The 14569-nt window shown below is 42.3% G+C and overlaps 1 protein-coding gene across 3 annotated transcripts in view; it reads right to left on the bottom strand.

The window, feature by feature from the left end:
* ADCY3 (adenylate cyclase 3) overlaps window positions 1-14569 on the bottom strand; it is a 79627-nt gene that overhangs the window by 13283 nt on the left and 51775 nt on the right. For all 3 annotated transcript variants that reach the window (XM_069975764.1, XM_069975765.1, XM_069975766.1), the window contains exons 3-8: window positions 4586-4716; window positions 3188-3299; window positions 2868-2995; window positions 2406-2564; window positions 2147-2312; window positions 1888-2007 (exon numbers count right to left, since the gene is read on the bottom strand). In XM_069975764.1, the coding sequence (XP_069831865.1) occupies window positions 1888-2007; window positions 2147-2312; window positions 2406-2564; window positions 2868-2995; window positions 3188-3299; window positions 4586-4716 (816 nt within the window). The remainder of the gene's footprint in view (window positions 1-1887; window positions 2008-2146; window positions 2313-2405; window positions 2565-2867; window positions 2996-3187; window positions 3300-4585; window positions 4717-14569) is intronic.

Below are 14569 nucleotides of genomic sequence, written 5' to 3'. Positions count from 1 at the left end.
GAGCATCAGCAGCAATAATGTGGGAGTGATCTGTAGTTGCACAACATGCCCCAGCCATGCGTTGCAATTTTTTGTGCAAAATCTGTGGATCATATGCAGCATTATAGACGTTTCATTGTGCAAAAAATATTCTCTGTAATATGCAATAGTCGAAAGAGGATAAAATATCTGCACCTTATTGAGTTACTCCCTGGGACCATGTAAAGAGCCATTACAATAAAATTACCAGAGATCTGGAATATGGACCATCAAGTTGATGATTTATATAAATAGGTGATGAGAGGGCTTGTCAATCATTTTATTATGTACCGTACTTTTTGCTTGTATTGTTATATAATCTTGATATTCTAGATTCATACTGTTTGTATTGTAAGGAATTCGCACATTTTGCACCATTTGTTAACATTCTTCCCTGCTAGGACATACAACCGGTTAGATTGTGTTAAGTGCTTGCAGTTATAGGATGATCCTCTAGAGGGCGGCACACCAAAAGGGACCATTCATGTGTCACTTATAACAGGCAAAACGGGGGATGTGACATGATAGCCTGGGATCTCCCACAGTCAGCCATATTAGTGAGCATTTATACTATATTACATCATATAGTGTTAACAATATATATTATAGATGGATGACTGTACTGTATTGTATACAAAGTGCACTCTATACAATGTGTATATATATACACACACACATATATATGTGTGTGTGTTAGAAGAATGACTGTTTTGTATACAATGTACATTATATATTATAAATGAATGACTCATATATATCAATCTATTTATCTCTCTCCATATATATATATATATATATATATATATATATATATATATAAGCTGGAAACCATACGGAATAAAGAGACCTTTACGGCTTCCTTCTTTAAGAAATGGAAATTATTCCTAATACATGGTTACACAAAGGTAGTAAGACGTCCTATTATGCGTCACTTTACCTCAACCACATGGTATTATAAGATGTTAGCTGCAGGCACTCTAGAACCATTCTAGTAGACTTGGAACTTTACTTTCTATTGTTAAAAAACAATACATTTTTATTATCTGCATTCTATGTATTAGTGGAGTAAGATTTAGTTACTATTACTGATCTTGTTATATCAATCTTATATATACACACATTTGTACTGCTACTTCTTCTTTTGTACAAATCTTCCCATTGTGGATTTTATATTGTGCAAAAACTCAATAAAAAATGTTTAAATACATATATATATATATATATATATATATATATATATTCATTTGAGATTAATGACTTTGCGAAGGTTTGCAGATTTTCCTGTTCACCAATGCAATTCACCTATTATTCTCTTAAATTCTAAAATCAACAAAAATTCAGTTTCTAATTGAAATTCAAAATTTAAGGATTTGTCTCCAAAAAATCCATAGTCGTTAAAAATATTATGAGGAAAGTTCTGTTCACGCCAATGCAGCATTTGGGCGCCATGGTAACACCGCCACCAAAGCCGGAACTGAACATATTTTGGGCATAATTCTTTGGAGGGTTCCATTTAAACGGATTCAATTGTTTTCTATGGATATCACCAATTTCTTACCACTTTTGAAACCTCTGCTAGCTGTCAGTGAATGGAAATATTGTATATATTTAGAGGCTGAGGATTGGTGGGGTTTCCAACAGATCCTACCCCCGACAAAAGATGCCCACTGGTGTAGACGCTCTACACTAGATTGCATATCTTCTATATACTTATATGAAAGTTGACCACCCATTTGTTGCCCCCACCAATGGCTGGTCACCCCAGTTCTGCGGATTGGTGGAGTTTCAAACAGTCTGACTATCAATGATCAGATTATACAAGCCCCTTAAATTGGAGCTTCACTGTAAGCGGACATCATGGCTACTTACTCTGGTGTCCAGCTCCTCGTTCTCGTCCGGGGTGGTGCAGGTGGTGTGGATGCTGCCATTGCACTCCTTGGTGTTGATCAGCTGCGGGGAGTTACCGTGTGATGATGTCAGCGACAACTTCTGAACAAAACCAAAAAGAGGAGCAATGTTACCTATCAGCACACTAAGCATCCTTAATATTCCACCTCACAGACTCATCAGGCTATAACATTCCCAGAAAGGACCCTAAGAGCATGATAAGAAGGGGAGTGACACTTACCACTCCGTTTATACCATTCTTATTGACCGGCTGCTTTGGGACCACCACCAGGTAAGTGACTATGCCCTTCTCCCGTAGGTAGTCGCACCTTGTGCCTCCTTCTCCAGGCTCCACCTCAAATTCCCCCTTCAGACAGTCATACGTGCTCTGGGAGATGTGAACGCGGCTGTGGTCAGGGACAGGTTGGGAGACGTTAGTAGATAGGAGGTTGGAAAGGGTTAAAAAAAAAAGGACCAAGCCAGGCTTTAGGTTAGCTTACCCTGGGATCCCTCCAGCTTCCATCTTGTTCGCCAGGGTGACATCTGTAGACCATACATCATATTGCCAACGTTTCTGTCCCAGAACCCCTCCGATGACGGTCCCTGTATGAACGCCCACACGCATGTCCACGTCTGTTTTTGTCTTTTCCCTCACGTACCTTCACAAGAAAGCAGGGAGTCATAGAATAAATTATTTCTCTATTTCTAGTCCGTACCTCCGTATCACCAGATGCCGCCACCAACCCATCAAAACCGATCCAAAGTTCTGTGCTCATTTATTTTTCAGTATATCTCTAGTGGCTGAGGCTTTAGTTTTCTGATACGAAGCACCAACTCCCCTCCAGCCCCTCATGCAAAAGGTCCTCTATCTGACCACCATCACAGCTGTGCCCCAGCAGGAGTATGAGAAGACGTGGTGATGTATGATAAGCGATGTATGTACTGGTGCTCATGGCACTTACGATATGGCATCAACCATGGCCAGGCCCATCATGATGGAGCAATAAGCGTGGTCTTCTCTATAGTCCGGGAGGCCACAAATACAGTAATAGCAGTCGCCCAGAATCTTAATCCTCAGCTGGTGGTATTTCTAGGAAACCAAGACACAAGTGTTAGGATAACAAAAGACTGTAGAAAATGTGGGCAGTCATGTGGCTGCTTTAACAATAGTGTCCTTGGAATGCAATGCAATGGCACCAGCAGTCTTCCAAACCTATAAATTGTGGGTGACAATCACAGCTCTGCTACGTCCATACATATACCTATATACATCTATACTTACCGCTGCAAGCTTGTCGAATCGTGCGAATAGTTCATTTAACAGCTTTACCAGCTCCTGGGCACTGCAGGAAGACGATAGCTGGGTGAAGCCGACAATGTCAGCGAAGAGAATACTGTCAGGAGACAGAAAACATCAGGGTTACTTTATGTAGGTTGCACCGCTATGCAGAATCATTGTACACATTGCCACATACATACATTGACCTACTTGGATCGAGTGATATATATTGGAAGGGAGGATGGAGTGCTCCACATTGTGGGAAGGGAGGATGGAGCTCTCCACATTGTGGGAAGGATGGAGTGCTCTACATTGTAGGGAGGGAGGATGGAGTGCTCTACATTGTAGGAAGGATGGAGTGCTCTACATTGTAGGGAGGAAGGATGGAGTGCTCTACATTGTAGGGAGGGAGGATGGAGTGCTCTACATTGTAGGGAGGGAGGATGGAGTGCTCTACATTGTGGGAAGGATGGAGTGCTCTACATTGTAGGGAGGGAGGATGGAGTGCTCTACATTGTAGGAAGGATGGAGTGCTCTAAATTGTAGGGAGGGAGGATGGAGTGCTCCACATTGTGAGGAGGGAGGATGGAGTGATCTACATTGTAGGGAGGAAGGATGGAGTGATCTACATAGTTATAGCACTCCTCCATCCTGGGTATAGCTACTCACATACATCTTTATTTGCAGTACCCGATTGTTTAGTGCCCATCTGGGCCCCCTTAGGTACGAGCCTAGGGTGCAACTGCCACCTCTGTGGTCCCTATGGCTAAACCTGTCATTTTCTGGGCATATGTACCAATAAGCATCCTAGGGGCCCTTAAAGAACAAGAGGCCCCTATCAGGTTAGCCATTTGCATAGTGTCCCCCATGTCCACAGGGGAGTCCTCAGGAAGTGGGCAAACCTAGCCAGCCTTATGTTTTACAAGTGAAGTGGGAAAACAAGTAATGGGTATGACTGTGCGGACATATTGGGCCTTATGGGGTCCCCTCAAACATGCTTTTGAACTAATCCTGGACCCTTTGTATGACGTAGATCTAGGGCACACATATATCAATTATCAAGGAAACTGTCCTCTGGATGCCACCTCCTTTCTTTTGCTCAGGGGCGTGTCTGACCCAGATACCACCCACAAGAAAATCTTTACATTCCTAATCAGTACAGCTTCTGTTTTTGCTAAGTCTGATTAGAAAAGCATGGCTGCTTCATTTCAAAAACAGCGCTACTGATGTCTACAGGATATGGTATTGCTGCTCAGCCCCATTCATTTCAACAGTGTTGAACTACAATGCTAACACAACTCATGAACAGGTGTGTGCGTTTTTTCTGTGCAACCCCCTTTAAGGATCAGAACACTGTATTTGCAAGTCATCTGGTTGCATGAAATAAAGGGCCTCACGTACCTGACATTCTCGTGCCGGTACATATACATGGTGTTAAACTGCTGCAGTTCTTTCTGTTTTTGGTCTTTCTTCATGTCGTTGAGCATCTCATCTGCAATATGTTTGGGCAGAATGGAGAGGAGGAGACGTTCCTGCAAGAAGATACACAAGAGCGCCAGGATGAGATGAGCCATTGTCCTTGTCTTCTAGGAAATTCGAGAACATACGGTGCTGGCTAAATTTTCACTGAAATTACCAAAAAATTAGACACATGACCGCCCTGCTGCATTGCTTTCCCTTGTGTCTCCTCTGTATAATGTAACCCTCTGTAAAACCTCTAAAATACCATACAACAGTGACAACCAGGGGTTATGTGGCTCATTTGGTAAAGAAAATAATGGTTAAAGGATAAGTATTATATACTGTATACCACTGACCATATAAATGCCATGAAGTCACCACTGACCACCAGGGAACTTTACACCTCACCAGGCAGTGGGAAATGCATATGCAGTAACCTGGGGTTGCTAAGTGTTGTTAGCAGTGGGCTTGGGTGCTGGTACTGTAGGCAGTAGGTGTCACTTGAGTAGAGTTAAGCTAAGGGACTGTCTTGGGGCCTTGCCTAATAGTATAGAACTATTCTGGGACAACTTGTGCTGTGTGTGACTTGAAGAATCTAGAACTCATGGTTAGGACTGAGAAGAAGAACAAAGACCACCTTATGCCAGCAGAACCCAAGGAGTGTCATTCCTGGTAGTACGAGTCCCATAGTTAAACAACTGGTTGTAGCTAACCCCTCAAGGTTCCCTAGTTAGGTTGAGCAGGAATCAATGGAGTTCGTCAGCTTATGCTCTTTGCTCCACTGCAGACTAAAGGCCTTATTACACTGGACGATTATCGTGCGAAAAATTGTTAAATTGTTCGAATTTAAACGCTAATCGTTCTGTTTAATTGCAGACAACGATTAAAAAATCATTCCTATGTCATTGATCGTTGATATAGATCTGAATCTAAAATTATTATTAATCGTTCGCTGTAATTCCACGTTCATTCGCTCAAGTTCCGCGTTTTTTCACTAATCGTTCAACGTAATTGCACATTGTTCATTGTTTTTCTGGGATCAGAAGGAATAAACGATCATAGTAACGATCGCAATAACGATCATAGTAACGATCGTAACTAACGACTATCGTTCTGTGTAATATGGTGAACGATTTCAGGTTAACGATAAACAATCTCGTTTGCGATCGTTTATCGTTAATCGTTAAAAATCGCTCAGTGTAATAGGATCCTAATGTGGAGGGTGGCTCCCTCTTTATAGCCGTGCACTTCATCCAGCTCCTGCAGGTGTGCTACACAGAGTTATGTTAGCCCTATATGCCCAGATATGTAGACTTATAGTCCGAGAGAGGCCATTGTTAGTGTAGGTCCAACTCTCTGAGGGCACCTTCACATGGTGAGTTGGTACATTCAGTTTGATCAAACCATCTGCTAAGAACCTCATTTATAAAAAAAAAAGATTTTTCAAAAAGATTTTTGTAAAGACTTTAAAAAAATTTTTTCAAAAAAACCTAAAATGTTATATGGCACTTGCCCATGAAATGTACATACTACTGTTGACCATACAGTGTACATACCACTGTCCACCACTGCTAATAGACTGTACAAACCACTGCCCACTATGCAACATTATGAAACTATTTGGCCCAAACTTTTCAAACCATCTGTGGCAAACTAACAATAACTGAGCCTAGTTCTTATCAATGCTGAATAAACATAAATTTGTGTACAATTAATATTGCAAAATACTAAATTTATTGAATTATTTTATTTTTCAAAAACTTTCCACTTCTCCATGAATACAATGTAACCGTATGAGGATAAAGCTGGTGATGTACACAATATCACAATGACCTGGCCTGAAGTGGAAGCCACTGGGGACACAGCGGTCATCTATCAAGCCTGACATCAAATGTTCAGTTCTGATATGGAGCAAGGCAGAGAATGGGTATGGATTGGTGCTCCAGCTGGGCTGGAGGTGGGCTGGTCCCTGTGGGGGTCTACTGTCCAGTTAGCTCACTGGTGTGCTCAGGGGGACAGTTTCACAGCTTAAAAGTGGTTTTGATACCGTACAAAGAAAACTTATTATAATGTGTGACAAAGCCGAGAGGACGATATCGTATAACTCTACGTCTGGCGTCTGCAAGGTTAGCTAAGAAGATCTGCCAGGAAACAGCAAAAGTTGTATCAAAGAACTAAGTGAACTGTGGAGAAACTACAGCCCCATCCTACGTAAGACCTCATTTACTAAGTTGTCCTATTAAAGTCAGTCTCTAAATATTTAGGCTCCCAACTAAAGTTGGTAGGAACTCCTTTTCCAAGGGGGGACTGAGTAGTTACACCACTAGAAGGATGGTTGTCTACACTAGGTTCCAAAACATTTTCTCCTGTACTAATACCAACTAAGTGCATTTAGAGTATGAGATATTTGGGGGTTGGACAGGGTATGATCACCTCGGGGGTTGGAAACAGCACACTGTCCTACCCCTAAGTCTTTCCCACCTGGATTCTCCATATTGAGAGCGAATGGTTTAGTATATGACCTGAATATTCAATCCTTGTCCGGAGTGTCCACCATTTGACAAGAACCTCCACCATGAATGGCATGTGCACACAGTTTTAACTACAGCAACTAACACCCCAAAATCAGGCAATTTAAGCCCCACCCCAGAGACCACCTTGGAACAACCCTGAAACACCTGTAGACACCCAAGAGAAATGTTGAGTTGTCAACCCTCTTCCCATCCACTTCATGGGTTGACTAAGTAAGATCACATGATGGGTAGAGGGTTATTGAAGATTTTTACATGCTGCCATTCCTGACAGGGTTTCAAGGTGATTTCACAAAGTTTTTCAGCTGTCTTTGGCATGAAAACAGATGGGACACCAAGACAAATTACCATAAGCTGGACTGACCACAGAGGAGGTGGGAGGTTCATAGAACAAGGTCAATAGCCAGTGGTGGACCTACGTAAGGGGCCAATGCCACTAATGTACATCGCAATGGATCCTTCACGGGATCTGTCTGAGGAAAGGTCCCAGCAAGTGACTTCCATGGACCACAGATCCTGGAGTGCGAGGAATTCCCTAAGAAGCTTTCTAGTGAGGAGCCCTGGACTTTTATTACATTGGTTCAGAGCTTCCTCAGCAATCATAAGGTGGAATACCATATGGATTTGGACGAGACTTTGGTCAAGACCTACAAGACAATGGGCTTCAGGATGTCCCTTAAATTCTTTGTCCATTATGCTCGGTTAAATATGTTTCAGGAGAACCTGGGGGCAAACGTATAGAAGCAATGGCAAGCTCTTCCACCAAGGACATACATGCGCAGTGTATGGATTTCCTCACGTCCACATCTGTCCATACACGTTTTAACATCTATTGTGTATGGGAGCCTCCTGACTCTCCCGCAAATAATATCAGGACAAAAAGGAATCAGGTAGTTGGATCCTTTTGTCCTCAGAAGAGATAAGCTGCTGCCAGAGAAGATTCACATTGACTTACATGCTCTCTTCCCATTCAGAACACAAGCACACTTAGTTGAGCAGTGCCTGAGTGTGTCAGTGTCAGTCAGTCAGTGTCTGTGTAAGCCAGTGTCTGTGTCAGTATTGTGTGTTTGCGTATGTTAGTAATGTCTCAAGTGATTGTGCATAGTGTGTGGATGATGGGTACATAGTGGATGGATGAAGGGCCCGCTGAGGCTCTGTCACCCAAGAGCCAACAAAAACCTGAAGCCAGTACCGGCTGCCTTGTGCTAAACAATGGCTCAGGCAGAGGAGCAGACAGAGGATGTGTGCAGCAACCTTGCACACCTGCTGTGGAAACACAGTCTGCTGTGAAGTGCAATGTTCTGTAGCACCTCTGTCAGGAGTGCTGGGGGAGGGGAGTAGACAGGATGGGAGAACTTTAATGGAAAGATGAGGGAAAGCAATGCATTCTGGGAATTGCAGTATTAGGGTGGGTTCAAATTGAGGAATTCTCGCGGATAAACTCTGTGGAATTCCGCCAACTGTATGCACTCACGGACACGTGCCTTTCCGACGGCTCCATAGACACTATTCTATGGGCCGGCTGATTCCGCTATCCGCCGAAAGAATTGACATGTCAGTTTTTTCGGCAGAATCAGCCAGGCCATAGAATGGTGTCTATGGAGCCGGCGGAAAGGCGTGCGTCCGTGAGTGCGTACAGCCGGCGGAATTCCTTTTTATCCGAGTTTATCCGCGAGAATTCCTCAATGTGAACCCACCCATAGGCTCAGCCAGGAAGTAGTGAGAGGACATGGTAGGGAAAGGATTACAGACACATAAACCAATTGCATTTTTGGTGGTTTCAGAAGTGGAGCAGACAGCATTTGAATTTTGTTTAAACCTGACGTTGGAGTACCCCTTTAATAGTCATTTTATAAGACAAATGGAACTGGGAAGGGAACTACAACTTACTAGGCAGGAGTAAGATCTGTGTTTATTGGTAATACCCACAAGATCAGCCACACACCCCTCCCCGACCCCTATATACTGTACACGCGCGCTCTTTTCAGCCAAGCGTGCATGAGCCACCGCTATACCATATCTTACTCTACACCCCCTCCGGCACTCTAAAAGCAGCCATGTTGGATGTTCCTCAAAGTGTTAAATGTTCCTTATACTTTACACATCTTAGGACTATCAGGATTTTGTGGATATACCTTCTTATACAGAACCATTCGCAGCAGATGTTACAGGATGGGGTATAAGTAGGACAAGATAGAACTGAGCCTTTAAAACTACAAGATATCTGTGGCCAAATCCAGCAGTGAGCCAGCTGCTGAGTACTCGGGCCCAGCTGCCGGACCTGCCTGTATATGGAGAGATACATAATGATCAGATGAAGGATAAAGAGCAAAGCCGATGCATCTCTAATACAAGGAGAAGACACTGGCAATAAGATGCAGAGAAGCCTAAGAATATAGATGTGTATATATATATATATATATATCACCATTGGTTAAGTATAGGAGGTTATTGCTGGTAATAGACTAAATTATAGCACTCAATGCCAGTCTGCTGCATCAAAAGCTGCCACAATAATTGCCTTATAATAGGAGAGACATGGCTTCTTGGGGAGAAGGTTTTGCACAACTCCTGTTACACTGTGACGGAAACTCAGAGAAGTTCCGGGCTCTAAAGCTTTGGGATCCTATCGTGAAGGAGGTGATTCAGGCGTCATGTCTCTGCTCTGAGCCGACTTCTGTGTTTCTGTCTATTATCAACATCATTATGGTCTAAGTGTATCCGGAGCGCTAAACACGAGCACAATAATCTCATTAGATTCTGAAATAACCTCGCAGAGTAATCAAAATATTCCCATTGTACCCAGCCTGGTAACCGCTCCGCTCCCAACCTGCAGGGCCGGTCCCCAAGGCATCACCGCCATGTGTCAACCTGGAGAAAACTGTAACAAGATCCAGCTGAGCAACAAACACTGCAAAGACTAGGCTAATACTAATATCACTGACAACTGGAGGGACATGAGAAATACCCCGTACATAAGGGGCTGTGTTATTGTATTTATACTTACTACATAGGAGGCAGTATTATAGTAGTTATATTCTTGTATATAGTAGGCAGTATTATAGTAGTTATATTCTTGTATATAGGAGCAGTATTATAGTAGCTATATTCTTGTATATAAGGAGCAGTATTATAGTAGTTATATTCCTGTACATAGGAGCAGTATTATAGTAGTTATACTCTTGTATATAGGAACAGTATTATAGAAGTTATATTCTTGTATATAGGAGCAGTATTATAGTAGTTATATTCTTGTACATAGGAGCAGTATTATAGTAGTTATATTCCTGTACATAGGAGCAGTATTATAGTAGTTATACTCTTGTATATAGGAACAGTATTATAGAAGTTATATTCTTGTATATAGGAGCAGTATTATAGTAGTTATATTCTTGTATATAGGGGCAGTATTATAGTAGTTATATTCTTGTATATAGGGGGCAGTATTATAGTAGTTATATTCTTGTATATAGGAGCAGTATTATAGTAGTTATATTCTTGTATATAGGAGCAGTATTATAGTAGTTATATTCCTGTATATAGGGCCAGTATTATAGTAGGTATATTCTTGTATATAGGAGCAGTATTATAGTAGTTATATTCTTGTATATAGGAGCAGTATTATAGTAGTTATATTCTTGTATATAGGGTGCAGTATTATAGTAGTTATACGCGAACTGGAGAGGAAGGAACGGCTGCACATCCCATCTATGGCTGATACTAATGCCGCTAGGCCTATATTAAAAATCAACACCAGAGTGTCTGTATATGAATTGATTAAGCCATATTGCCCCGTGTATCACCGCGCAGGTCCTCTGGTCCACACGGGTCCCTACGCTAACTCCACACCGTGTCGGTCAGCGACCGCCAACCCCGCAAAGCGTGCACGTGCAGGGAAGGGAGGCCATGGAATGGCCCTGCAACCCCAATGTCACAGGACCAGATCCAAAAAGCCCCACCAGAACCCAGCCAGCACCACCGGCGGGGAAGGCTGCCCCCAAACAACACAAGCATGGATATGGTATTACACTTACCATTGCTGTTCTCACAGAATGGGGAAGACATAAGGTCCAGACATGTGAGCACAGGCATATCCTGCTAATTTTGGTCATGTGGGTCTTATTATAGTAGTTATATTCTTGTATATAGAAGGCAGTATTATACAAGTTATATTTGTGTAGCCAATTTGTCTAAATCGGGTCCTGCGTGACCCAAGTACATCTTTTATTGCTCACTGTTTGTAATATGCTATTCTCACAATAAAAAACTGATTGGAAAAAAAGATAGACATCATAGATGGGGCTGCTTTGTTTCAGAACTGAACCCCCTCTTTTACAATGGAGAAGGCCCCCTTTGCTGATGTACCATCTATGTAAATAGCAGAAATGTAGCATTATATCTCTCTGTGATGCATGTAATCAGATCCCAGGACAGCAGATGTAGCTGGGGATGCCGGACATGTGGCTCAGCAGTATTCTCTGTGCTGCACCCATTCTGGATGGAAGAAATCACCAGTCAGAGTTGCCATGGTAACCTGGACAGTTCAGTGTAGGCTTGAGCCTCCATTTCCACCATCGCTTCCTCCCTCGCCAGTCCGCAGATTAGTATTCAGAAAGAACGTCTTCTGTGGGACCAGAGGCTGCTGGTGTAAAAATAGCCGCACCATTTCTGCACTGTAATATGTGCAGCTAAATATATACATGTAGTGAGGAATCCCTCTAATCCGCCATATGATAATTCCATGTTCTGCATATGGGTGAATAGAAAAACGAATTTTTAGGATACTGCGATCATCTATCTATCATCTATCGATCTATCTATCTATTTATCTATCCATCTATCTCCTATCTGTCTGTCTATCTATCTATCTCCTATCTATCTATCTATCTATCTATCTATCTATCTATCTATCTATCTCCTATCTGTCTATCCATCTATCTGCTATCTATCTATCTATCTATCTATCTATCTATCTATCTATTTATTTATCTTCTATCTATCTCCTATCTATCTATCTATCTATCTATCTATCTATCTATCTCTGTACTTTTTTTTCCTCCTGTAGCTTTACATTCTCTCTCACAACTGCAGTGTCCTGGTACCCATATCCCAAGTATTTTATGGATAAGGTTGTCATGTGGCTGAGAAATGCTTTGCTAAGCATTTCAGACTGTATTTGAGTATTACATATTCTGTGTATGTGCTGCTGCTTTACTTGTAACACTGCTACACACTGCTTTACAGCATATATTAAAGTTTATTGTCAGTGCAAGGGTTAACTGTGCTGCTGTGTCTTTACCACACCTAGTGGTCACATGTTTGAAAGTAAGATGCTTTGGTCACTTGATTCTCTCAACTAAACAGAGCAGTACCTAGTCTAGAATGTTAACATTGAAGAAAATCTGAACCTGTCTTTGGCCACAGCACATGGCTGCTCTCTCAGCTTCTGCTAGCCAGGTAGTCAGTCAGCTATTTAGCTTAAAGCTCTTAGTATCCTGTGTATCAGCTTAGAGTGGGAGAGGCAAGCAAATATAGAGAGTTGCAGCTCCTAAAGTTTCCTCTGAACTCAACCTGATCGTGAGGGTCAAGTCAAAGGAAAAGATTTGGCTTTCATGTGAAGATATGTTTCCTCTTTAAGGCCAGGAACCTGCAACAAGCAAGTTACTACTCCAGTCTACTCTGTGAGGATAAGTTCTGTGTACTATAACATTCTTGTCCAGGGTTGGATAATCTGCTCAAGGGCCCCCTGTCAGTGATCATGCTTCTGCATGGGTCCCTCAGAGTATTGTGTTAAAGATCTGCAGAGTTCTCCTGCGAGCATGAGTATTTCCTTTTAACCACAGTCAGCCAAACTGTGAACATCCTCATGAGCAAAGTCTAGTCTAATCGCCAGGAGCGGGTAAGTATCAGGAGCTCTGCCCCAAATGCTTGGGTCAAAGGTTCCCTTTAAGTAAATCCGTAACTACCAACCGAGCTATAGACCTCTTATGCACTCCTACTGGCCAGCACACATCTATAACAATTCATTGGGGTTAAAGTGGATGTACCTTATAGATAATTTAAAAAAAAAATCATACTAACTTGTCGGCGCCACACGCGTACATCTTGCGGTCCATTTTTTAAACAGCTTCCGGGTTCCCACTGTCTGCATCAGTTTCTGATAAGCAAATCAGGCCGCTCTATGCACTGGAGGTGCCGGGCCAGCCTCCAGTGCATAGAGCGGCCCGATTTGCACATCAGAAACGGGCACAGATAGCAGGAACACAGCAGCAGTTTAAAAAATGGACCGCACCACCAGGATGTACGCGCCAACGTCAACAAAGCAGTATGAAATTTTTTTTTCACTATTCTAATTGGTACATTCGCTTTAATTAAATTGAATTATGCAAATGTTTTCATTACAAACAATAAAAGTGACAGGAGGGCGGCGCAATGAGCTAAATGGAATTGTTAAAGAGTCACTGTCATGTTTGTTTTTTTTGCAGAAATCAATAGTACAGGCGATTTTAAGAAACTTTGTAATCTGCTCCTCTCTCATATTCACTGTTCAATATCAGGAAATCTCAACTCTTGTACATCAGTCGAGCTCTATGTAACCTATGGAGAGGGGAGGGGGGAGGAGGGAGATTAGTTGCCAGCAAAGAGCAGAGAAGAAAGGGTTACACAGTGGGAGCTGTATGAAAGCCGGTATTCAGAGGTCAGAGAGGTCAGTACTGACTTCAGAGGAGATAGCCCTGTGATGTAGCTATAAATTAACTCTTTGTTGTCCTGTTTTGGTGCCTCATCTCTCTCCACCCCTCCCCTCTCGATAGAGAACCATGAAGATAGGGGGGAGAGCTTCAAACTGCTTCTTCATGATAAAAAATGCATTTTTCAGATAATAAACCCAATTACAAAGTGTCTTAAAATCACCTGTACTATTGATTTCTGCAAAAAAAATGTAAACAACAGTGACACTTTAAAATATATATATATACATCAAATAGAGGTTAAAAACCTGCAACAATTTCGCCAAAGTTATAATGGACTTATAAAAATGCTGCCACATGTGAGGTATTGTGAGCGGCTCCGGCATGTCGTGAGTTCCCCTTCGTGTTATACAGCATGCACCATCTTTATAGCCAAAATGATCTGATAATTAAGTTACAAAACATTGGCGTAATTGTTATTCTTCCTTTCCTGGTTGAGCGCCCTGAGGGATGACAAATGGTGAGAGCTGGCGGAGAGTTTATCATCATCACCCACTCCATCCATGAGAGCGGTCTCAGGACAGGACGAGCATGTGAGTCTCCCCAGGCGCCCTGTGAGATGACTATGAAAACAATGGTGACATTTCATAGACGTCCAGCACTGGGGGCTCATTGCATAAACATCTTTGAGAACCCCCTACAAA

This window comes from Dendropsophus ebraccatus, chromosome 6 (genome assembly GCF_027789765.1).
Source record: "Dendropsophus ebraccatus isolate aDenEbr1 chromosome 6, aDenEbr1.pat, whole genome shotgun sequence".
NCBI classification, from domain to species: domain Eukaryota; kingdom Metazoa; phylum Chordata; class Amphibia; order Anura; family Hylidae; genus Dendropsophus; species Dendropsophus ebraccatus.
Note: the sequence above shows the minus strand (reverse complement) of the source record. Positions and strands in the feature narration are given on the sequence as shown.